Source organism: Oncorhynchus keta, chromosome 1 (assembly GCF_023373465.1).
Source record: "Oncorhynchus keta strain PuntledgeMale-10-30-2019 chromosome 1, Oket_V2, whole genome shotgun sequence".
NCBI lineage: Eukaryota > Metazoa > Chordata > Actinopteri > Salmoniformes > Salmonidae > Oncorhynchus > Oncorhynchus keta.
The window spans coordinates 49384864-49409407 of record NC_068421.1 but is presented as its reverse complement, the minus strand read 5'-3'; the positions used below and the strand labels follow the sequence as shown (position 1 = coordinate 49409407).

The window sequence follows — 24544 nt, the reverse complement described above, 5'->3', positions numbered from 1 at the left end:
TTACAGATTATACATGACCTTAAAAGATACACACACATTGATTGTTTTATCAGCTTTCTTATTTGAATAATGTAGAATGGTCTTAATGTACTGCTCAAATTCCTTACAGAAAACACGGAAGAGTTTTTTATTTTATTTGTGAATTTAACTTTACATTTGCCATTGCACAATTAGATTCACGAGCTAAAATTGTTTTTCTTTATCCTTATTTTAGTTAAGGAAACCGAGCAACACATTCTCCCATAAAAAAAAAAAGTCATCAAGAATATTAACAATTATAAAACTATAAATATCTATTATTATTATTATTATTATTATTATTATCTTTGCCATAATGTAGACAATGCCAAAATAAATGCAAAACTGTTCATTCTGAAAGAGACCACTTTGACCTTGTTAACAAGCAGGTATTTGTGTGGTAATAACCAGACTTTTTTCACAACAGATATTATTGACAAATGTATTCCAGGAAGTTGTGACTTAAGGAATAGATGCACTATCCCTTTGAACTAAAGCACATACAGATATGTTGTTCTGAGGGAGCAAGGAGAAACACATTTTTCTTATTGGAGAGTCAACTGGATTAAGCGAGGGAAGGTCAAGAAGGTGAGGTCTGGTAACATCTCTGAACGACATGAGAGTTCCAGATGGAATAGCATCAAAGACTCTGGCGAACTCTCGAGGGAGCACACCCTCTCGATTTGATAACCCATTAACAGAAGGACGCAGGTTTGGTGTCCCATAAAAGGCAATGGGCGGAGACGAGGAGTCATGTACCGCGATTTGATTGGAGAATTGGTCTGACATGATCTTTTTTTTTTTTAAGAAGTTGCCTCCTCCCATTGGTCGATAGGCTTCGTCCGATTTGAGCTCATTTCCCCTATCAGCATAGCTAAATGGAGTTGGAGAAAGAAAAAAAAGCAGAAGCTAAACAAATCCAAAGACTCGGCGTACAATATTTCTGGTGGAGCGGCGTTTCGAGTCTTATACCCGAACACCGGTTGGCAGAAGAATGCTCGAAAACAAGCGAGAGAGGTTGAAAACCTTCATAAGAAAAATAGATGAAAAGGCAATCTTTAGAATCAAGCACTTCATGAAAGAAAGGTAAATATAACTGTTCTCTACCTAAACCACTATCACGCCGCGAGCCCTCTAGCAGTGGGTGGATGTGTTAATAGAGATGCTAACTTGGCTAGCTGGCTTTTCGCTTCTTATAAGAAACAACGTTTGGAATTCAATACAACATACAATTAAGCATTTGCCCTGAATAACTTTTTATAGTTATTACTTGAGACGTTAAGGTTCTTCCGAGTGGTGGCTACTGTAATGGGTCCCCCTGTGCACTCTCGCGGGACTACGTTAACATGCTGGAATTTAACTAGCTAACGTTAAACCTAGCACAACTAGGGAACTATACTTAACACAAATATAAACGGAACAATTTCAAAGATTTTACTTGAGTTGCAGTTCATAGTTGAAAATCAGTCAATTGAAATAAGCGCATTAGACTATGGATTTCACATGACTAGGCAGGGGTGTAGCCATGGGCCTTTGGACGGCATAGGCCCATTCACCTGGGAGCCATGTCCAGCCAATCAGTATTCTTTTTAATCTCGAAATGTGCATTATTACTAACAGAAATGCTCCTCAGCACGCCCTCGCCCTCGGACTATCCTGCGGGTGAAGACGCTGGATGTGGAGATCCTTGGCTGGCGTCGTTACATGTGGTCTGTGGTTGGCCGGTTGAATGTACTGCCAAATTCTCTAAAATATGTTGGAGGTGGCTTATTGTAGAGAAATTATCATTGAATTCTCTGGCAACAGCTCTGTTGGACATTCCTGTAGTCAGCATGCCAATTGCATGCTCCATCAACTTGATCTGTGACATTGTGTTGTGACAAAACGGCACATTTTAGTGGCCTTTTATTGTCCACAGTACAAGGTGTACCTGTGTAATGATCATGCTGTTTAATCAGCTTCTTGATATGCTACACAGGGGTATGGATTATCTTGCCAAAGGAGAAATGGTCACTAATAGATGTAAACAAATTTAGACATACAATTTTTGTGCGGATGGAACATTTCTGGTATAATTTATTTCAGCTTATGAAACATGGGACCAATACTTTAGCTAGCTGCCTCCTAGGTGACATCCTGTGTCTAGTAAAAGCTGTAAGTTATTGACCACATTGTAAAAGGTAATAATTTATCTGCTGTCTCAAATGCTTGTCAGCTAGTAGAAGTGTCTCAAATAGGAACATTATTGTGCAAACAGCTGGACCTAAGGCAATTTAAACAATGTATTTTATTGCATAGAACTTCCTATAGAATTAGCTAGCTAGTTTTGGGAGTAACACTTTGTAATTAGGTCGCAATTTAGACGTGTATTCCTGTACTACAGCTAGAGGATGCTTTGACGTCATGATACAGAGTACAACAGATCAGGAATTAATTTCACAGAGTTGCTGTTTGGTTTTTTTAAACATCTTTTTTCTTAAATGTGTCAATTATGAGTAAAGGAAAACAGCTAGGTAAATTTCCAGGCAATGTTTTTGTATACACATGCTTACATTCAAAGAAAGGTGTTTTCTTTACATTCAAAACAGGTCCAGAATATTGGCATTACACCACCAAGTTAGCTGAAAGCGATGTGTGGTGAGCTGTATGGAAACTCATTTCATGTTCCAATGCTTGGGTTCTTCTGGGCAGTTCTTAATCTCATCATTGCCTCTCGCAGATGAAAATGTGTTACCTCATCGTCCTCCTGCTCCTCCATGTGGGTCAGAAGGAGACTACTATTTACTTATCCTCCTAATGGCAGGGATGATCCTGCTCTGAGAATAACCACAGACAGCAGGACCGGTGTTACAGCAGAGGAGACATGTCGGGGACATGTATGGGAGACATACCGGGGACACGTTTTCTTTGAGAACTCTATTTTTAGTCTCCTTGGGTCACCCACAGGGGGTCTCTCGTTTTATATAAAGACCATAACATATCGCTGTTTAAGCCCCATCCAATAGGAACCGTGCTACACCCCCCCCCCATGAGCCCTGGGCCGTTATCTCCTCCGCTCTTAGCGAGCTATGGAATGTGACATTAATGGGGGTCGTCTCTCAGGTTGTTAATGTACAGTGATAACATGTACGGACTTGTCTACGAGGGAAACTTGTTGAAGGAAACCTAGTTTTGTAAGTCTAGTAGTATTACATTGAAGCTAGGAATAGACAGGGAGAGGCTGCAGTGCCGGCGTCCATTTGAAAGGAGTGCACAACCAGTGGCCAAGAAAGGCCTAAATTACCAGCTGTTTTGCATGCCAATGGGAGTAGGCCTAACTTTTTAAATTAAAGGGAGAGGGCCACATCTGCAGGCTTGAGTGGGGTTTATAGTTAAACCTGAGGTTATGGTTAAGTCAGGGTTATGGTTAAAGGGGCATGTGTGTCGCCTCCCAGCACAGTGCTAATGAGCACTCTCCCAGACAAGACAAGTCAAGAAATGTTCTTTCCTTTTTCACCCGGGAACCTTTTCACTTCACAGAGGACTGGTAAATTCCTCATAGTTCTAGCTGTCTCTCCAAACTATACACAAGTCTTTAAACACTGTTGTTCACTTGACTAATATGTACAGTACCATCTGAACGTTAAGGTAGACACTGGCTTTACCCAGGAGCCAGGTGAGAATTTCCTGCCTGGTGGTGGGAATTTCCTGCTGTTGAATTTCCTACTGTTGAACTATCATGAGGCAATGGTGGAAGAAAGGCCTTCTGTCTCGGTCAGCTGAACGTGGAGGAAGTGGCGAGAGCCCTGCATGCATGGGCCACATGACTCTCACAAACGCACACTGTTCTGCAAGCCCTGGGCCTGGCGGCACGCCACAAGCCGCTTGTTGTTGTTTGGCCCCAGTCTCTGGTGACTTGTCTTTTCTTGACCACTCTGCTGCAGAGCAAAGCGACTCCCTCACAGGCCAAATGACTTGGAGTGTCTGACTTTATTTTGTTCTAGCCCATTGCTGGGACTTATGATTTGGCATAGTCACTTGAATTGTTACTGAGATGTTAACTTGTGTTGATATATTGGATTTGTTTTTTGGATTCTATTGTTAGCCTTGGAGTTATTTTGTACAATAGATGTTTTTCTGGATCAAAAGGCGACTTGGGTGGTGTACCCTGTCAGCCTGTCTGAATTTGAGGCCCCCCTCTTGGCGGTGTAGAGACACATTTAGCATTTAAGCCACTTTCCTGCAATTTTTTTCCTACACATTTTCTATGGAGCTGAGAGAAATTGTTGGTGTTTTATAAGCAAATCTCCTGCAATTCTCTGAATTGTGCCATGGCTAATGCTGTTCTTTTGCTCAAACAATAAAATACTGCTAAATCATTTTTTTAAATGTTCAGTTCTCCCTGACACTAGCATTTATTTTGGTGATTGTTATTTCTGAAAGGATATGTCCATTTGTCTTTTCTACATTTATATCTGATTTTAGTGGTTAAATTGACACTTTTCCATCCCTAAAATTAATTTAAAAATCCCACCTAAGGATTTCATATGGCAGAAAAATCCCTGTAAAAAATATTAACGTATGGTTTGGCTATGTGCGAAAGCTTTGGAGTCTGTACTTTCCCTTGTTTTTAATCTGAGCACTGAAAAGTCTTTCTTTTTAAAAGCTCCAAAAAGCCCAGCCTTCGTCATCTGATCTTTGCATATGACTAAACTCGATATGATTGGACGATAGAAAATCTGCAGTTCACATGACTGACTGGGCTGTACAACTTTTTCTGTTGTCCACTAGATGGTGCATTCATGATGTTCATAAGCGGACAATATACTCCTCATTGAACTGATGTATTTGGCATGGCCCATAACAATTAAGCCAGTCTTTGCATGTGAATATAACACATAAAAGTTAGAACATTTTGAGGTTGAAGTTATAGGGCAGATGCACACATTCTGTGCAGAGCCATGTGCCTAGAATAATATGCATTAACAGAAATGTGCATTACAGACACACGACTCAAGAATGTCATGTCCAGGAGCACAAGCTGTTTTTTTTTTACTGCCTTGCGCTGTAAGATCCATTTCTCAGCCCGGGGCTCTGAAATGCAATGTTGGGAACACAAGAACTGACCAGTGGGTAACCAGTTTCCCCACCACTGCTCCCTGTTTACCATAGGGGGGTAGTAGTATCTAGTCCACTCATATAAATGCCCTTTAGCTTGTGCAATGCAGCTGCTTTTGCAGACTTGGTGATATTGTACACCCGCTCAATGCGGGTACAGTGTACTACCAGTTCCATAACTCTGTGCCCAGCCGCACATTGTTTGTACAAACTGATATGCTCATCTCAACGACAGCCTCTTATCAGAAGGCTGGGTGTTTTGTTTGATACTAGGAAGTGTATTTTAGGTGTCGGGATTCTTTCAGGAATGGCACTGGTAAAAGCTTTTTGCGATAAGCCCTCGCACACCCCATGTGACCATAGCAGTCGCTATAAATGTTATCCGGTGATTTTTAAACCTGAAGCGGATAAAGGGAGACATCAAGTCCATAGGGAGTTATTGTTGGTCCAAGCTCATACAATGCGTGCACAGGTAAAATGGTGTGTGCAGACATGACATTGACTGTGGTTTTTCAGCAGAGAAGTGGCTGGTAGCGGCTGGTAACCTCTTGCCTACTTGGCGGCATTACAGTACAAAGTTGCCTGGATGTCTTTAAGCTATGTTTTAATCCACCTCTTGCCATGTAAGTGAAGTGATTTCAATTTCAAATGTCATTGAATTGACGTGGTCAGCAAAAGGGCCTGATGATGCGGAATACCTCAGTAGCTCATTAGCAAATCTGTGTCTTTGTTGCACACTACCACCAAGTCTTGACGACTCGCTTGATCATGCCAATGTTATTTAGCCTATGTAATTACCCTGAAGAAATGTGAACCACACACATGCTTAAAAAAAAGTGACCCCTTTGCATTTGACACTTTTTCACAGCCCGTTTGGTAACCTCCTGTATTATAGGTGTCTTATGTGGATTTACATAAGGACTTAATTTAAGACTGCTGGCCATTTGCATAAGGGTTTATGCTGTGAAAATGCCCTTCCATTTACATTAGGACCCTAATTGTGTCGTTAAACACAGTGCATTTAACCTATTGACCTTGCACTGAAATTGGATGAACCTATGGGGTTTATTTGACCTCCTGACCCTGAAAGGTGTCATTTTTAACAGGTGCCATTGTCCATGTGTATTTTGGTTCTGTGTACGACCTCTACAAAGAGGACAAGTCAACCATTTAACATGCTCATTGTACTCGTTGCTTTGTAGCCATTTCCCTTCAGGCATTCTGAAGTTGACTGCCATTCAGCTGACAGTGTCATTTGAAGCCATTTCATGCTGTTTTGAGAAGAGAGGCTGGTGTTATTCCTGTGGTGAGAATAGAGGCTGGTGTTATTCCCCCACCTCTCACTGTTCTCTTCCCACTGTCAGCTGTTTCCAAGCTAATGCCAGTTGACCAAATATCGGAGGATGACGCAGAGTGAGGGACAGTGCCGCTTGGAACCCAGCCATCATTTATTTTTATTTTTTTTCAAACCCACTCTGTGCTGCTGCTCTTCTAACCCTTCCACGTTTTGAAATGCATCAATAAAAGCTAGAAAGACCTTTACACCCTTTTGACTGCCTGCCATTGCTCCCGGGTCCAGAGCAGAGGGCAAAAAGCTCACTTTATTTTTCACCAACGCTGCTTGTGTTCAGACCTGCACTCTCTGTAGCAACTGAAGAAGCGGGTTAGGACAAGCTTGGCTGGTCATGGAGAGGGGGAAGAGCCAGTGGGACAACCAGGATCCTGCGGATCCTCCTCGGGCAGGGGATGAGGCGAGGTAGGGCAAGCGTGGCTTTCCACTGCTTTTTATCTGCACCTGTCCACAGCCTATTCAGTGCCTATTTTCTAGTGATTAGGGTTTAACCGTAAGTGAATGTCAATACTGAATCATTTGTGACTATGACGCCAACAGACTTCCTCAATGTATCGACTGCTGATTTTAGCCTGCTGTTGACTCCCATCAGGATTAGTCATCAAGGTCTCTGTCTAACCCCATTACCAGAGGGAGTCAGAGCACGTCCTCAATGTCTCAAGAGTCATGACCATGTTTGTCTGCGAGGCTTATCAAATGGACAATCTATTAGCCTACGATTATCAGGTTCACAACCACTTGAGGGTATCACTGTCTGTTCAGTGGACTTGTGCTCATAGACAGTACATTGTGGTCAGAGCAGATTAACATGACAAGTTACTATCACCATTCAGCGATATCATATCATACTCTATCGATTTACAACCTAAGAGATTGTATAGGCTTATGTCACAGATGTGCTGGTATTGTTCTGGTCTTGTTTTCTTTTCAATCTGTCTAGTGCTGGGCTAGTTGGGTGAAAAGAAACGGATACTTTTCTCAGCACGTAGGTAGTGGGCCAAGGTTCAAGGCCTCTGCTATGCCAGCAGATATAGGAGACTAAAAAATAATAATAATAATTGGGGCACTGACTTGTTTGTCTAAGTGGGGACACTGCCACAAAGGGTCCGGACATTGTTCCAGTAGTACGAGTTTGTACAAAGGATGGGACAAGTGTTAACTTGAGCCCTTTCAACGGAGAGAAACATATAGAAAGTTGTAGGCCTATTGCTTAGAGTTGACATGATTGTCAGATATATCTATACAATACATTCTAGCTGATTTAATATTGGCTGACGGTGTTGGCAATAAGGTGAACATGTAATCTGTACTGGCACAGACCTCAATGGCAATTGGCCTTGAACAATGTCATATAACAATGTGAATTACTTCAGTAGAACACAATTGCCCTTAAACAACCTCTAGTATGTGACAAATTGGTTGCTTGAATTTGAGTCATTCCCATGCGTTTCATGTGCATTTGCATTACAAAAATGTGATTAGGGCCTCACTAGCCCCATGTAACATGTACAGTGGACTCTGTGAGATGGTTCAGAATTCTTTCCTGATGGATTTAATTTTTCATTTAACTAGGTTAAGATCAAATTCATATTTACAATGATGGCCTACACCGGTCAAACCCGGACGACGCTGGGCCAATTGTGCGCCGCCCTATGGGACTCCTAATCACGGCCGGGTTGTAATGCAGCCCGGAATCGAACCAGGGTGTCTGTAGTGACTCCTCAATCACTGAGATGCAGTACCTTACAGGCTGACTACACCGCTCGCGTTGCAAATACATTTAGAAATCTATATTATTCAATTGTTGCACCCACACTGCTCGCGGAGAAGTCAGTTCTATTTGTGAAGCAGATTGCACTGCAAGTCCTGCCTCTCCCATCTCCTCATTTGGTTTATAGAAGCAGGTACCCATGTGCCATCTCCTCATTGGTTATACCCACGTGGGTGACTGAAAGACGAACGAGTTCAGTGGCGGTAATGCACTTCAATTATGAAAGTTGCCAATCGCAATCTAATGTCAAGAGAAGGAAAAGGCCTGGAAGGAGGAGAGATGACTAGAAACGATTCGGTTGACCGTTTTGTGTGGATTAATTGGCGGGGTAGAGGACCTTGTGCATTTCAGGTAAAATAACAACTCACTGTTTATATCCCAGGACTAATTAGCTAGCAACAGCAAGCTAGCTAAGTAGGAAAATTAGCTAGCAACTGCAAGCTAGCGAGCTAAATTGCCATACTTGTTTAATGCTTTTTGACCTGTCCCTAAATTAATATAATTGGTTGAGTTTGTTTTGATATTTTAACCTGCGTGTCGTGATCGCGTTTGGTGTGCGAGGGTACAAAATACATGCATGCACGATTGCCCACGCCCACAGCCGGTTTGGGTTCCGTGTTGGACCGCTGCGCCACTTGGGAAAGCAAACTGAACTGATAGCCTGCAGTACTGTATGACTGGTTGGCAAGCAATGCTCAAAAGCACACACTACAACATCTGTGCATATTCGTGTGCTTACGTGGCAGGGCCTGCGAGTTCTACCATCAGTCTAAGCATACACATTCCGTCCCATGTTTCCTCTCTTCTGTAACGGATAGATGGGGCCTGTTCTATCAGATTCTCATTCTCTTCATTAAAGAAAAGCACAGTGGCATGATCTAACTGTCAAAAACATGCCTCCATGAGGTGAAACCCAATGCCAGGTGTATTATGAAAGAAATGTAAATTCAATGTAGAGTCTGCATCTGACCAGATCTTACAACCGTTTACATTAACACATTTGGTCAGGCTATAGATCTGTCTAAATAAAGTAGGTTAGTTTTTCTCAAAGTATTCCCAGGCCCAATGGTCTGCACACTAACATGTAAAGGAAGGAATGGGATTTCACAGGGCTTTCAAGAGCTCCCATTACCCTGCTTTCATTGTTTTATACTCCTATATCAGCCCATCCCCCACCCAGGCTTAGTCATGTGAGTATGACTGGGACATGTATCACCTAACCCTCCACACTAATAGGCCTGTTTACTGCTACAGGCTTCCTGAAACTGTAAAGTGTTTTATTATTGGAATGTTTTGCCAACTGAAGTGAGATAATGGCATCCAGGGAAGTAACTTACACAGCTTGAGTGATGCAAGTAGTTATCCAGTCTACTTTCCTTTTAAATTTCTCAATCGTCCTTGACTGATGTTTTAGACCGCCTTATTTCTGAAGAGACTTGGCCTATCTGACATATCCCAGGCCTAGGTTTTTGAAAGGGCTATGGTGTAATTGGAACTTCGTACAGCAGTGAGTGGCATGTTGACAATTAGTGACAGCTCATGTATATCATGTAAAGGTTTACTACAAGCTCTAATCTGAGTGGGATTTTTGGAATACCAGACACCTTTTGGTAACATGATATCCTCGCCGGTCTCACCTCCATTCACAAGGGGGCGATTGCGAAGAGTCACCTTCCCTTGCTAGTAGTGGCTAGCTGGCAGCCTGGCTAGCTGGTTTTAGCCTAGCTAAAAACATGGCAAGATAGCTAGCCTTTTTAGCTTCCCACATGTGATATAATACAATATTGAAAAAATATCTCTGGCAAATGGTTATACTTACTGGTGTAACGTAAAACATATCCCAGTTCGAAATGTTGCTTGTGTATTCATTGCCATTTTGGCAAAAAAAATATAACCTTCTAATCAAATGGCTACCCCTCTAACGCTTTTCTGTTTATGCATGCATAGTCACTTTACCCCTACCTACATGTACATTTTACCTCGACTAACCGGTGCCCCCGCACATTGACTCTGTACCGGTACCCCCCTGTATATAGCCTTGCTATTGTTATTTTACTGCTGCTCTTTAATTATTTGTTACTTTTCTTTCTTATTTTTCCTTATTTTAATTTTTTTACTTAACATTATTTTTCTTAACTGCATTGTTGGTTAAGGGCTTGTAAGTAAGCATTTCACTAATGTCTACACCTGTTGTATTCGGCGCATGTGACAAATCAAATTGGCTTAGATTTATGAAGTGTGTGTCCGTCAAGGGGGTGGCCCTGCCTTTGTTGCCAGGGGCAATGGATCCCAGTGTCTTTAACGAGCGTCGCAGCAGTATCTCAAATAGAACAGTGGACTAACTAGGGGAAACCTTGACTATAGTTGTTCACCATCAGCCTGTTCTTCTGGCACTCGAGTGTCCCTCTGTGGGGGAGTGGCACTTTCTGTCGTTCTGCCCCTGAACAGGCAGTTAACCCACTGTTCCCAGGCCGTCATTGAAAATAAGAATGTTTTCTTAACTGACTTGCCTGGTTAAATAAAGGTAAAATTAAACGGAACAACTAGTGGTAGGGAGAGCAAAATTGGGTTTAATGGGACGAACGAATACCACAATTGAATGATGACGAGCCTTGTTTTTCACAATGCCTGTAGTGGTGGCAATAATAGCTTTCCTTATTTCCCATGGAACAAATACGTACTTACTATATGGCCAACAAATGAGAACAGCAAAACAACAATGTGCCTGTACCAATGTACCCATCTTCTCGCTGTGGTTCGGTGTGGAGTAGTACTGAAGCAGGACTTTCATCCCATAGCTGTTTGACATGTAACAGTAACATTTCCTTCACTCAGTCATAACCAATGGAAGCATTGTAGTTAGAACAATTAAAACCCCTGTTCTGAACTGGGATAATATTTATGCCAAATGTTTTCAGGTCCATACACCAATCGACTACACAGCCATAGCATACAGGTATTTTTAACCTCTGCACAATAAGCATGAAAATAGTTAGCTACGTTACCTGCATTGGCAAATATCTTCAATCTCTAACATTACAAATAAAGAACCATGACTAGTTATTGAGTTTGAAATATTTTTTAATGAACGGCATGGAAAGCTTACATAATTGGACATTCAATTTGCATTAAATCCTTTAGCTAGCTGGTTAGATTATTTACATCCTCTGGGTTTCACAAGATTACTTGCTGGGTTGCTCAGCAGTCCCTAAAACAAAGACTAATTACAATTCATAGAAATGGCATATGCCCAAAGAGCAAGCTAGTTGGCTAGCTTGTTAAATGGCGATTTTGGGAAATTGACATGTATGCATTGTTTTTCTTTACGTTAATTAACATATTCCTCTGAACTGTTTATTATTATTATTATTATTTTTTTTACATGATTTGTTATGAAGCTATAATAACTTACATTTTTGTCAGCAATCTTCCTGAAGCAACTTTAGAGCCTTGGGTCGCAGAGCTTTATGGGATTTTTTTGATAACCCCTTGATAGGAAGTCTGCATTTCACTTTGTTTGGGGTGGGTATTGGGATTGAGCCCAAGTCTAGCTTTCGCAAACGATGACGTGTTGATTTTGTATATTCTTGTGCTGAACATCAAATGGCATACCATGTGATCTGTACTGTTGTGGATCCATAGCCTTGGGGGAATAGGAAGTTTGAACCTCTACTCCCTGTCAGAGAACACTCGATGGGCTGGGTTTGAGCAGCTCTGGCATCACCACACACCTGGGCTTCTCAGACTTTCTCTGCACTGTAATGTAATTATGTCTTCAAGCTACGATCATATGTAAAGGATCCGTATCTTTCATTTCAGTCGAGCCTAGCTACTCTGAGCTTGTGGACATGTTTTTAAATACGGGAAAAGGATTTATTGCTCCGCTGACTGTTAGTGCTGAAGGCGTGTGCCCTTACGTCACCCACTATGACGTGTCACACTATTTCAACATGAAGCCACTTCCTTTTAGATAATAGAAAAATCAGCTTTCACTGGAAGGATGTGGCCATACTGAGCTGAACTAGTTCAGAAGTCACTCGGCACCCATCATTATGCAGTAGCAGGTTCAGACTTGAAGGCCTTTGTTCAACTGTTATCGGGTTGGGGTTTTCTTTTGACTGGCTGCAAATTATGGATTGAAATCAGTGCTGCTACAGTGCGTTTTTATTCAGATAAGGAGGTCTTGCTATGAACAGGTATGAGTTTTCGGTCATCAAGGAGACTGCATCTGAACGGGTAAGACTTTAAACGGCAGTTTGTGCTAAGTTGGTTGTCGATTGCTTTTCAGGCAAGTTCTTTGAACAGCTGTGCAAATAGGCTAAATACCTAGGTTTGAGACTCCTGTTGTGTAGTGTGTTTGTAGTTTAGATTCATTCTGCACTTTTATGTTGCATGTTTTTGTCCTGTGAAAGGTCTAATGATGTCTTACACTTTGTAGCCTAGAAATGGCCATTATTGGATATGACTTGGGCTAGTATGTTTTGACATGGGCTTGAATGTTTCATGCCTTCATCTACACCATAGAAGGCTCATCACGTGTGTGCCTAGAAGGCCAGCATCTCGGAGCCGCCTCTTCACTGTTGACGTTGAGCCCTGTGTTTTGCGGGTACTATTTAATTAAGCTGCCAGTTGTGTACTTGTGAGGCGTCTGTTTCTCAAACTAGACACACTAATGTACTTGTCCTCTTGCTGAGTTGTGCAACGGGGACTCCCACTCTTTCTATTCTGGTTAGAGCCAGTTTATACTGTTCTGTGAAGGGAGTAGAACACAGCGTTATACGAGATCTTCAGTTTCTTGGCAATTTCTTGTATGGAATAGCCTTCATTTCTCAGAACAAGAATAGACTGAGTTTCAGAAGAACGTTCTTTGTTTCTGGCCATTCTGAGACTGTAATCGAACCCACAAATGCTCCAGATACTCAACTAGTCTAAAGAAGGCCTGTTTTATTGCTTCTTTAATCAGGACAACAGTTCAGCTGTGCTAACATAATTGCAAAAGGGTTTTCTAATGATCAATAAGCCTTTTAAAATGACAAACTTGGATTAGCTAACACAATGTGCCATTGGAACACAGGAGTGATGGTTGCTGATAATGGGCCTATGTAGATATTCCATAAAATATCTGCCGTTTCCAGCTACAATAGTCATTTACAACCTTAACAATGTCTACACTGTATTTCTTATCAATTTGATGTTATTTTAATGGACAGAGAAAGTGACTTCAAAAACAAGGACATTTCTAAGTGACCCCAAACCTTTAAATGGTAGTGTATATGTGATGAGCCTAAACGTAAGTTAATCGCCAAGAAAGCATGTGGTTTACTATCTGTTTACAACCTTGTCACAGGATGCGTTGATGCAGTTTTTTACAGTCACTATAAGGCAGATTACTCAAATGGTCACCTTTTCTGTGAATCATAGAGATAAGCCTTTGGCCTCCAACTGTCCATTTTTCATTGATCCTTTATTGCATTTAACCTAGTCAAGAGTTGAGGAAATGTACTACGTTTACAGCAAGTCCACACAAACCAACATTTACATACTACTCTATTCCACTTATTAGACCAGACCTCTATCTGTTATTTTAAAATTTTTATTTAATCTTTATTTAACCAGGTAGGCCAGTTAAGAACAAGTTCTCATTTAGAACTGTGACCTGGCCAAGATGAAGCAAAGCAGTGCAACACAAAAAAACACAGTTAGACATGGAATAAACATACAGTCAATAACACAATTATACACGGTGACAAGTGTCAGCAAGACAAAATAATGGGTTTTCACTCCTTTTGCAATTTTGCTTGTATCGCAGGGGCTGAAATGTGATGGTGGTTTGACTTTGAGTCAGTGGTGATATTCATGTCCTTCTGAATGGTGTGTACTTAAGGCAGCCCTCTGAAAGCATTAGGCTACACGGCGTGTTTGGAAAGCAGTGCTTCATTATTTAAGTAATATTCATATTCGGTACGTGGTTCGACATTGGCCGGGGTCTATAAATCCAAACATTTTATTTATTGTCTCTATCTCCTCAAACTTCAGTGGCCGTAAGAATGATGGGTGTTTCGGTTTATCCGTTTTTGCCCTGTCAATGAACCCTTCTCGTCCCCTCTTTCTCTCTTCCAGCTACCCGGTGGAGAGTGGGGGATTATTGGTGAAGGAGAGCAAGAAGGTGAAGACCAGGAAAGCCTTCAGTCTGGAGGAGGCCCAACTGGAGCTCCAGCAGAACAGAAACCTCACCAGACAAGCCCCCGTCAGGTAACCACACAGACGCACTGTGCAACCGTAGGCTGCATTTACACCAGCAGCCTAATTCAGATATTTTGCCCAATTATTGGAAAAAGGATCTCAAATGGGCTGCCTGTGTAAACGCAGCCATATGGATTTCAAGATTTACCATAGATGCTTAAACACACTTATTTTCTCTTTTGTGAATGTGTCACACCTAAGGCTTCTGTGTTTGACTGTTAGTATCTGTCAAGAATTCGCTAAATCCACAGACTTCGCATAACGTCATACTGATGCTTTGTCTTCCAAAGGTCTCAGACGTTCGACGTGGATAGAAGTTTTGAGAAGACTGAAGGCAGTGGTTCACAAAGTGTACGTTCACTCGTTCTGACTTTTTTTTTTAAACCTTGTTTATGAATATTACGTAAATTATTAAGCACTGCTTTCTCAAACCACCGTCACATTTCGGTTTTAGTCATGCTTTTTTTTCTTCTGTTCAACAGAGTTTTATAAAACACAACAAAACATTCCACAAGCTGTTTCCTGACATTCCAGAGAGTGAAGACTTGCTACATGGTAAGTGACGTTTGTAATATTATTGGTGAAATACTCATGTCATGGAAACAGCTATTCATGCTTCTCAGTCAAATCACATACCTGACCTGTGACATATTGTAAGCTAATCGTTAAAACGATAGCATGGTTCGGCGACGCTGCGGCACGTGTTGCCACAACTATATCTGGCAGCCTTTTCGGCCATCACCGTCAGACCGACAGCCTGTGCTTGCTGTGTCATCACGCTGCAAGGCCTTAAGTAACTAACATGCTCATGTCCTCCCTTTCTCCCCAGCCTACATCTGTGCCCTGCAGAAGGAGGTGCCCTACCACGGCAGGCTCTATGTCACCGAGCACCACGCGTGCTTCCACTCTTCCGTGCTGCTCAAGGACACCAAGGTAAGCAAACCTGACCCCTTGATTGGCAACTAGGCTTTTCAGTTGAAAACATGGTTTGAACTTGGTCCTACTTGTGAAAGATGGTTTGGCCATCGTAGCTAACGGAGAAATGTATTCCTGTACCTCTGCTTTCTTTGAGCACACAGTTTATTAGGTTTGGGCAATACCCCGTGTACGGTACATTTCTAGAAAACGGACAGATTTTTTTAAAATTAATACCTGTTAGGGTCACCCCTGCACCGCGTGGCCTGTAGGGGTATGGTATGGAAACCTGGATACCGCCCAACCCTACAGTTTCGTAATATGCATTTTACTTTGTACATCTACTGACTTGATTATTGTTTGAAAAGCCTTTTTCTTAGTGTAATGTGAAGGTCCGTTGCTCCTCTGTGTGTTTCTGCAGTTGGTTATCCCGGTGACCAGCGTGCACATTGTGAAGAAGCAGAACACCGCCCTGCTGGTGCCCAACGCCCTGTCTATCCGCACCATCGAGGGGGAAAAGGTCAGGGGTCACTTGCTCACCTATAACATTGACACTGCATAGTCCATCCCTTTAATCAAATGATAAGATCTACACTGGTGGTTGTATTATGAATCTTCAATAGAGGGCAACCGATGAGTTACATAACACCCATTGACCTCTGATATATACCATTTTAATCTGTTCAATAACTGGGCTCATTTTAAGGGCAAAGGTTTGCAACCTTGTACTTTCCAGTTTGACAAAAGGGCATCCGAGCTGAAATGTCTCTCTCGCTCCTGTGTGCATTTTTAGTACCTGTTTGTGTCTTTGCGGAACCGAGAGGCATGCTACAAGCTCCTGCGGTCCGTTTGTTCTCGACTGGAGGATGGAAGTGCCAACAGCAGCCCCTTATTCTCTTCTACGGACAATAGCTTTGATCAGGGCAAGCTAGTGGTGAGTTAGAATCACTAGTATTTGTCTTCCTAAAGTTCAATTTTTTTTATTATCCCTGAGTGAAAATACTGCAGATATGACAACAGCCCTTCATAACCTAACGTTACTGCCTCGTATTCTATTGTAGATGTTTTGCCCTCCATTTTGAAGCTGGTTTTAACCCAGTCTTTTTTCCATCTCCCCAGAACTCCAGTCAGTCCAGTCTAGACCAGCTGGACGGGTCAGACCCCAAGCTATTCCTTGACTCGCCCCCACCCAACCCGCACACAGGTGAGTGAACCTAACTGGAATAGTAGTCTGGAAGAAGATCCGCCTTTAGTCTGGAGGTTCTACTCTGGACTAGTACTTTATAACTCTGCGTTGTTGGGAAAGGGCTTGTAAAGTAAGCATTTCACTATAAAGTCTACACAAATAAATTGTATTTTTATTGGGGGCCCGTTTCCTGGACACAGTAAGCCTAGTCCTAGATTAAAAAATCCCTTTCAAGGGAGAATTTCCTTTTGAGCGTGCTTAATCTTAAGCCCTATGTTCAACCTCTCCTGTAGTGCTGGCCTAATGTGTAGACTGATACAGTTTTACATGTGAGTGTTCTCTCCTAATGAATGGTGTATTGTCTAGGTTAAAGGGATATGGTGCGTTGTTCAACCTACCATGAAAGTACCCCCATTGTGTAGACTAACAAAGTTTTAGGCGGCTACGCGTGACCGTTATCTGTTGCCTGTGTACGTGCCTGACCTCCACATGCAAAGTCCAAGGTAATGTTTTTTAGAGTGACTAATGTGTGTTATTTCTCCTACTCTTCAGACCTAGTGCCTCAAGGGAGCAGCTCCAGCCATAGGAGCACGCATACGCAGCAGAGTGACGGCTCCTTAGAGAACGTCTCAGGTAAACACACACACAACGTAGGCCTTACGCGCCTGGTTGTCTCCTTTTCCCACTCGAACAGAAACACACGTGACCGTACAAAAATAAGCTTTATCACAGCGAGCCACTGACGAGCAAGTCGTTTCACAGTTAGTCATGTGGGAATGCTTGATTTTATTTGGCGATGAAAATGCATATAAAGCTGCCCATTACACCCATGCGCCCAACTCCGTGTCGTTCCCTCTCTCCTTGGCCAGGTGGCTCGTGGGTGTGGAGTGTGACGGAGAAAGCCTGCTCCCTTCTCATCCACAGAGAGACCAGCAGCCTCAACACGCTCCTCTTCATCTACCTAATACTGTAAGTGACCTCTAACCTCTCCGCACTCATTTACCGAATCCTACTTCCTATCTCTACACTTACTCTGTATTTGCTCAGTTTAAGCCCCCCTAAGGTTGATTGTCCGTGCCCCCACCAATCTTATTTGTATAATAAAAAGCCCCATCAAAATCTGTCAGTTTAAGCAAGAGATGTCAATTTCTTTTGCATTGGATGCGTCTCAATCCACCGCATCCGCTTATGTCCCACTTCCGCATCTGCAGTGAAAGGTGACAGAGCTAGAACGGTGTTTGTCAGACCATGAGACATCCCAAAAATCGTTCTCACAAAATCGGCTGTAGCGGTTCAAACGTTTACGATGGGGTTGTTGTCAGGTCTCTGTGCAGGCCAGTAAAGGTCTTCCACACCGATCTCGACAAACCACTTCTGTACGGACATCGTTTTGTGCACGGGGACATTGCCATGATGAAACAGGAAAGGGCCTTCCCCAAGCTGTAAGCACCGAATCGTCTAGAATATGCTGTAGCATTAAGATTTCCCTTCACTGGAACTAAGAGGCCAAGCTCGAACCATGAAAAACATGCCCAGACCATTATTCCTCCACCAAACTTTACAATTTGCACTATGCAAAGCGTGATTCATCACTCCAGAGAATGTGTTTCCACTGCTCCAGAGTCCAATGGCGATGAGCTTTACACCACTCCAGCAACCCTTGGCATTGCTCATGGGGATCTTAGGCTTGTGTGCAGCTGCTCGACCATGGAAACATGAAACAACAGCTGATGTTGCTTCCAGAGGCTGTTGCTTCCAGAGGCAGTTTGGAACTCTGTAATGAGAGTTGCAACCAAGGACAGATGATTTTTATGCGTCAATACTCGACGGTCCCGTTCTGTGAGCTGAGACGTTGTTTCTTCTAGACTTTTCAACTTAACAGCACTTAAAGTTGACTGGGGGGCAGCTCTAGTAGGACAGAAATTTGACGAACTGACTTGTTGGTAAGGTGGCATCCTATGATGGTGCCATGTTAAAAATCACTGCGCTCTTCAGTAAGGCCATTCTACTGCCAATGGTTGTCTATGGAGATTGCATGGTTGTGTGCTTGATTTTTTTTTAATATACACCTGTCCGCAACTGGTGTGGCTGAAATAGACCGATCTACTAATTTGAAGGCGTGTCCACATACTTTTGTGAGTATATAAGGAGACAGTTTGGTGCCAAAAAAGGGTTAAATAGTTTAAAATATATTTTTAAAATCCTGATCTTCTATCTGTACGATAGATATATGAATGACAGACACTGCAGAACAAACTTCCTTAGAATGTTTTTGGGATTCTGTTCCATTTAGTGATTTGTTATTCAATGCGTTTCTAGGCTTATGCTCTGCAGGTAGACATGAAACGGTATGAGCATTTCATATCAGAGTATGGTTAAAATGTGTTGGAAATTATCAGAAAGTACTCACACACACATTGAAATCATTTCACCAAGTTTTATATTGACAACCAACAAATGTCAAATTAGCAACACTATGCATTTTTTGTGTGCATAAACATTAACAATTAAAGATGGCACCATGTGGCCATGAGGTAAGTTTCCCCGGTGCAGGTTTAAATAAACAACTTTTTTTTTAAAGTAAGCAAATCAAATAAAATTAGCAGCACTCACTTTTGATAAAGGTTGCCGTGCCTCACGACAGCCTCAGAAAGCCAGGCCTCTCAATTTGAAATGGCATCATGTCCTTTGCAATGTAATATGAAAGGGCTGCACTGAGGTCTTGAGCATTTTTGGATGCGGGTGCATAACGCCAGGGTAGTGGGTTCGATTCCCAGGACCACCCATACGTAGAATGTATGCACACATGACTGTAAGTCGCTTTGGATAAAAGCGTCTGCTAAATGGCATTTATTATTATTATTATTATTATTATAAGCAGCCTGCCTTTTTTTAAGCGCTTGCTTGAGTGTCTGTCACAACTGTAGATGATGAAGGGACCAGTAGCATCACTGGGTTTATCTGCTGCACGCCCACTCTGTAAACGAGGGGACAGCAAATGTATTATTGGTGTTACATTATAATTATTATTATTCACTTACACACACACACAATCTTCTGTGTTGCATTTGAGTATATGCAATGATCCCATGTGCAATTTACATAAATACAATGAGTATTTATACAGGAGGCTTGTATAGGAGTCTATAGTGTTTCTCCTGTTGGAGCACTTACAACCAAGTCGACGTCTGACTGATTCTTCTTTTAAATGAACAAAATATGTTGGTTGGGTGACTAAACTACAACGCTTTATCATGTGCAATGGGAGAATAGTCTGCAGACACGACGCAAACAGCGTGTAGTGTTTTTAGAAGAGTAGGCAACACTGAAAGCTTGTTTACATTATTGACAAGCTAAGCGGCAAGTTGGCTAGACAATGACCCCCCATTCTGAAGTCTCCACATCATGCATTGAGATAGAAGTGAACTTACCCTGCATTCGCTATAAAGTAGTGGGTGGTGGTCACGAAGATGACTCAAGATTTGAAGTGTTACCCCCTTTCGCATCGATATTTATTTTTGCATGCTCTGCAGACAGGGTGACCATCTTCGATTTTAAGTTTCCCTCAGCACTCTTGTAAAATCCAAAATACGACCACACTTCAGATTTGGTTGTCTTAGAAGACATAAAAATCTCCTGAGTGCTGTCACTACCTTCCGCCATGTTTTCAAACAAAACAAAACCCACGTTGCATGCTGCACCTGCGTCCGACTGTTGCAAACTTTGATGCGGGACAATATTTACAGTGAGTTTTAATTTAAGCTGCATATGCCGGTGTGACTAAACATTTTTTGTTTTTAGGGTGGTACTACTGCTGCTATCATCCGGGTACATCGGCCTCCGTATCGTGGCTCTGGAGGAGCAGTTGACCTCTCTGGGCGCCCTCCCTGAATTCTCCCTACAGAGCAGGTATGACAACCCCACAACAACCATAATACAACTTCCACATAACAGGTCACAACCGCGGGACAACCAGCAACCATGTCACGTCTCAAGCAAGCCTTGTCCACAATTGCTTAATTTAAACTCATCCTTGATGTATGAACGTAAGCACAACAACCATTTTCATTGCGTGCCAACAGATCCCGATGGGTTTTAACCCTCTGAATATCTTTGCTCATGGCAGGACGGCTATATTCAGAGGAGTTGGCTAAACCATATACACATCTTGGACCAGGCTTCTGCACGTTGGAAGACATGCCTCATCTGTGTGTGTGACTGTTCTATACAGGCGTAACTGAGATATCTGATTATTTTAAGATGTCAGTTACGATATTTTGTGGTTATGCAAATTGCCTCTCCCTCCCTTTCAGAGTTGTGACTTTCAAATTCCCACAAGAGGTGCAGCTCAGCTGACTCGAAGCCAAATATTTTTGTATCACGTATTGTGTGTTCAAACCTTTCTTGAAGTATACTCAATGGCCTCCTTTCTCTTTTGTTAGGTACAAAGACACAACCATGATTGGCCAGAGGAGAGATTGACTCATATTTGGAGGACGTGACAATATAGCGCAAACTGGAGCGCTCGTGTTGAAGATATTCTGTCCTATAAGAACTAGGAGCAATTTTGAAAGTGTTCCAGAGTTGGCCCGTCGTCCTCTTGCATATAGGACTTTTGGAGCACCTCCCTGTATGAGTTCAAACACACAGGTAAACTCAAAGGGCTATATTTAAGAGCGCTAGACCCAGGCCAGCCACAACTCGCAGCAAGCGGAGCCAAGCCAACACATATGCACACAAATGAGCTGCTGTGTGACTTGGAACCAAAGCCAACTCTCAAACAGAATAAACTGAAGGGAGGCAGTAGTCAACTCCATCTGCTCTCAGATCATATTGACGATTTCCAAGAGAACTCTGAAACGTGCGTGTGGCGCCTCCAATCTGTATTCTCTTCATGAGCATGTGGTCTGTCCAGACTAGTCAAATTGAGTGTAGTCCTACGTTTTGCTGCTTTTATTTTTTTAACACCTACTGTAAGGTACAAGTGCTATGCAGAACCAAAGATGCACGTCTTTGGCACGAGTACACGGAGATTAATTATATTCTTTACCTCCTATCTCAGCATTTCATCACGGTGTTAAGTATCTGTATTTAATCTTTCACTACAAAGCCATCTGCGGGTACTCTTGAATGATTCTCCTGGTAATCAGCCATAATGATAACAATGAATTATCTTGTCTTCCACGGATCAGCCAGCCGAGCAGCCATTTTGAGCTTATCTCCTGAAGGTCTCTCCTCTTTTAAAGATCAGCAGTATTTAGCCTGGCATTCGCATGATTTAAACCAGTTTTAATGATCAATGCTTTTGGAGGCCACTCCCTCCAGTCTCACTGGATGTATGCATCTTCAATGCACAAAAAAAAAGTACGATCAGGTTGAGTGTTGTCGCGTTTGTAGCCGTAGAAATGTTCAACTTTTTTTATTTTATTATTACTTTGATCATCAAAGTAGTTTTTGATATACCAATACTATTCTTGTTCAGATTAATATCTGATGACTTCTGTACTGTATAGAATGAACTGATGTGTAAAAGCAAAGAATCGAACCTGTTCTCAACAGGCCTGTCAATGACTAAACGCTTGTTCCTACCGGTTCGGCTGTTTCAGGACTGTTCAATGGCTATTTAGATTAAGAAGCGCCATAATGTATTGTATATTATTGCATGTATCTGGAACATGAGATACTTGACTGATATATTATGCACACTTTAATCAAGCGATGTTACGGAGGTCCTATTTCCAATGAAGGAAATAAATGTGGTCGAATTTATTTCAATATGCAAAGAAAATATGCAGGCAAAAAGATGTATTGGCAAACCTGTAGTTAATTTTTATTTTTTATTATTTTTTGTTTTTAAAAATAATGCAAAAAGAATGGCTCGTGAGCGAGCAAGCGCACTTTAAAAGTTGGGAACCTGTCAATCCAAAGACATCACATTTGACAGATGGTGGGGAAGCAGGTGTTTGTTCTTTAGTATTTTATGATGCTAAGGCCTTTTGTTCTTCTCAGGGGTGGGGGCAACCTGCCACAGTTTCAGGTTCCCTGCTTTTCTTTCGCCATTTACTTTGTCCATCGGAGTGATAATGTTCTCTACTTTTCATTGAGCATCACTTTGTAACTTTGCAATATGTCAGTCTCTGATTTGTTTGAACTTCTCTCGTGACATGGGATGATTGGTCGAAAAACATGAAAGAAAATCCATTAAATTGAAACTTTCTCTATTGACGAGACATTTAAATGCGTTGAAGTGACGCCTTATGTCCTAATGATTGGGTAGTTGTAGTCAGGTGTTGGGCTCAACTTCATGCCATAAAGCAGTACTGTCAGTTCCTGTACTTCCCCACCAGGAGACAGCACACTTCTTCAAACGGATACAATGCAAGAATCTCAATGAAGAGTGCAGTATGTGTGGTTTTGCACTATTGAAGTGGTGTAAATTATTGTAATGTCCTTAATTCTATGGTCATATGTATTTATTTGCATTCTGTGTAATTCAAAGTATTTGTCTCCGTGAGATTTTGTTTTGGTATTGTTAAACAAATAAATCAAATGTTGCACAGAGTACTTTTTTATAAGAAGTTACATGCATATCATATTCATGGAAGCAACCTTTTCTGGCCTGGAAATGTAGCAAAGTATTTGAAGGCTCCTGTGTTCCCTTTCTGTTCATAGTCGCACCACTCCAATATCGCCTTTACACATTACTAAAGCACCACTGAGGTGAGTGAAATACTTGTAACAGAAAATTATTTTGTTTTGTCATCTATACAATGTTTGTTATAAACTCAGCAAAAAATAAACTTACTCACTGTCAACTGTGTTCATTTTCAGCAAACTTAACGTGTAAATATTTGTATGAACATAAGATTCAACAACAGGCATGTGACTAACAAATGGAATATTGTGTCCATGAACAAAGAGGTGTGCAAAATCAAAAGTAACTGAGTATCTGGTGTGGCCACCAGCTGCATTAAGTACTGCAGTGCATCTCCTCATGGACTGCACCAGATTGCCAGTTCATGCTGTGGGATGTTACCCCGCTGGTGCCTTGGTGGAAGAGTAAGTTCCTGGACATTTCTGGGGGGAATGGCCCTAACCCTCGCCCTCCAATCCAACAGGTCCCAGATGTGCTCAATGGGATTGTGATCCGGGCTCTTCGCTGGCCATGGCAGAACACTGACATTCCTGCCTTGCAGGAAATCACGAGCAGTATGGCTGGTGGCATTGTCATGCCAGGATGAGCCGGCAGGAAGGAGGATGTCTTCCCTGTAACGCACAGCGTTGAGATTGCATGCAATGACAAGCTCAGTCCGATAATGCTGTGATACACCATGACAGACCATAAACCTCCAAATCGATCACACTCCAGAGTACAGGCCTCGGTGTAACACGCATTCCTTCAACGATAAACGCAAAGCCGACCATCACCCCTGGTGAGACACAAATGTGACTCGTCAGTGAAGAACACTTTTTGCCAGTACTGTATGGTCCAGCGATGGTGGGTTTGTGCCCATAGGCGACGTTGTTGATGTCTGGTGAGAACCTGCCTTTACAACAGGCCCTCAGTCCAGCCTCTCTCAGCCTATTGCGGACAGTCTGAGCAGTGATGGAGGGATTGTGAGTTCCTGGTGTAACTCGGGCAGTTGTTCCCATCCTGCAGTTGTGATGTTTGGATATACCGATCCTGTGCAGGTGTTACACGTGGTCTGACACTGCGAGGATGATCAGCTGTCCGTCCTGTCTCCCTATAGCGCTGTCTTAGACCTCTCACAGTACGGGCAATGCAATTTATTACCCTGGCCACATCTGCAGTTCTCATTCCTCCTTGCAGCATGCCTAAGGCACTTTCACGCAGATAAGCTGGGACCCTGGGCATCTTTATTTTGGTGTTTTTCAGAGGCAGTAGAAAGGCCTCTGTAGTGTCCTAAGTTTTCATAACTGTGACCTTAATTGCCTACTGTCT

At 42.2% G+C, this 24544-nt stretch overlaps 1 protein-coding gene across 3 annotated transcripts; it reads left to right on the top strand.

Annotated features, from left to right (window-relative positions):
* Positions 1-866: 866 nt before the first annotated feature.
* Positions 867-23143, top strand: LOC118386932 (GRAM domain-containing protein 2B-like). 3 transcript variants are annotated; one of them, XM_035774947.2, is made up of 12 exons: positions 867-1104; positions 14358-14489; positions 14771-14831; positions 14963-15035; positions 15310-15413; positions 15817-15915; positions 16189-16329; positions 16515-16599; positions 17134-17214; positions 17451-17550; positions 20383-20490; positions 21024-23143. In XM_035774947.2, the coding sequence occupies exons 1-12, from the start codon at positions 1013-1015 to the stop codon at positions 21061-21063; spliced, it is 1116 nt and encodes a 371-aa protein (XP_035630840.2). In that variant the 5' UTR covers positions 867-1012; the 3' UTR covers positions 21064-23143. The 3 variants fall into 3 exon arrangements, with proteins under 3 accessions (XP_035630840.2, XP_035630846.2, XP_035630856.2); XM_035774953.2 differs by lacking the exon at positions 867-1104 and adding an exon at positions 6596-6871; XM_035774963.2 differs by lacking the exon at positions 867-1104 and adding an exon at positions 12226-12473.
* Positions 23144-24544: the final 1401 nt, after the last annotated feature.

Bases quoted from the DNA above. Each gene is read 5' to 3' on its own strand.
- LOC118386932 (XM_035774947.2), top strand. From the start codon at position 1,013: ATGCTCGAAAACAAGCGAGAGAGGTTGAAAACCTTCATAAGAAAAATA. The intron at 16,600-17,133 runs GTGAGTGAACCT...CCTACTCTTCAG, and splicing joins CCCACCCAACCCGCACACAG to ACCTAGTGCCTCAAGGGAGC. The intron at 17,215-17,450 runs GTAAACACACAC...CTCCTTGGCCAG, and splicing joins CTCCTTAGAGAACGTCTCAG to GTGGCTCGTGGGTGTGGAGT.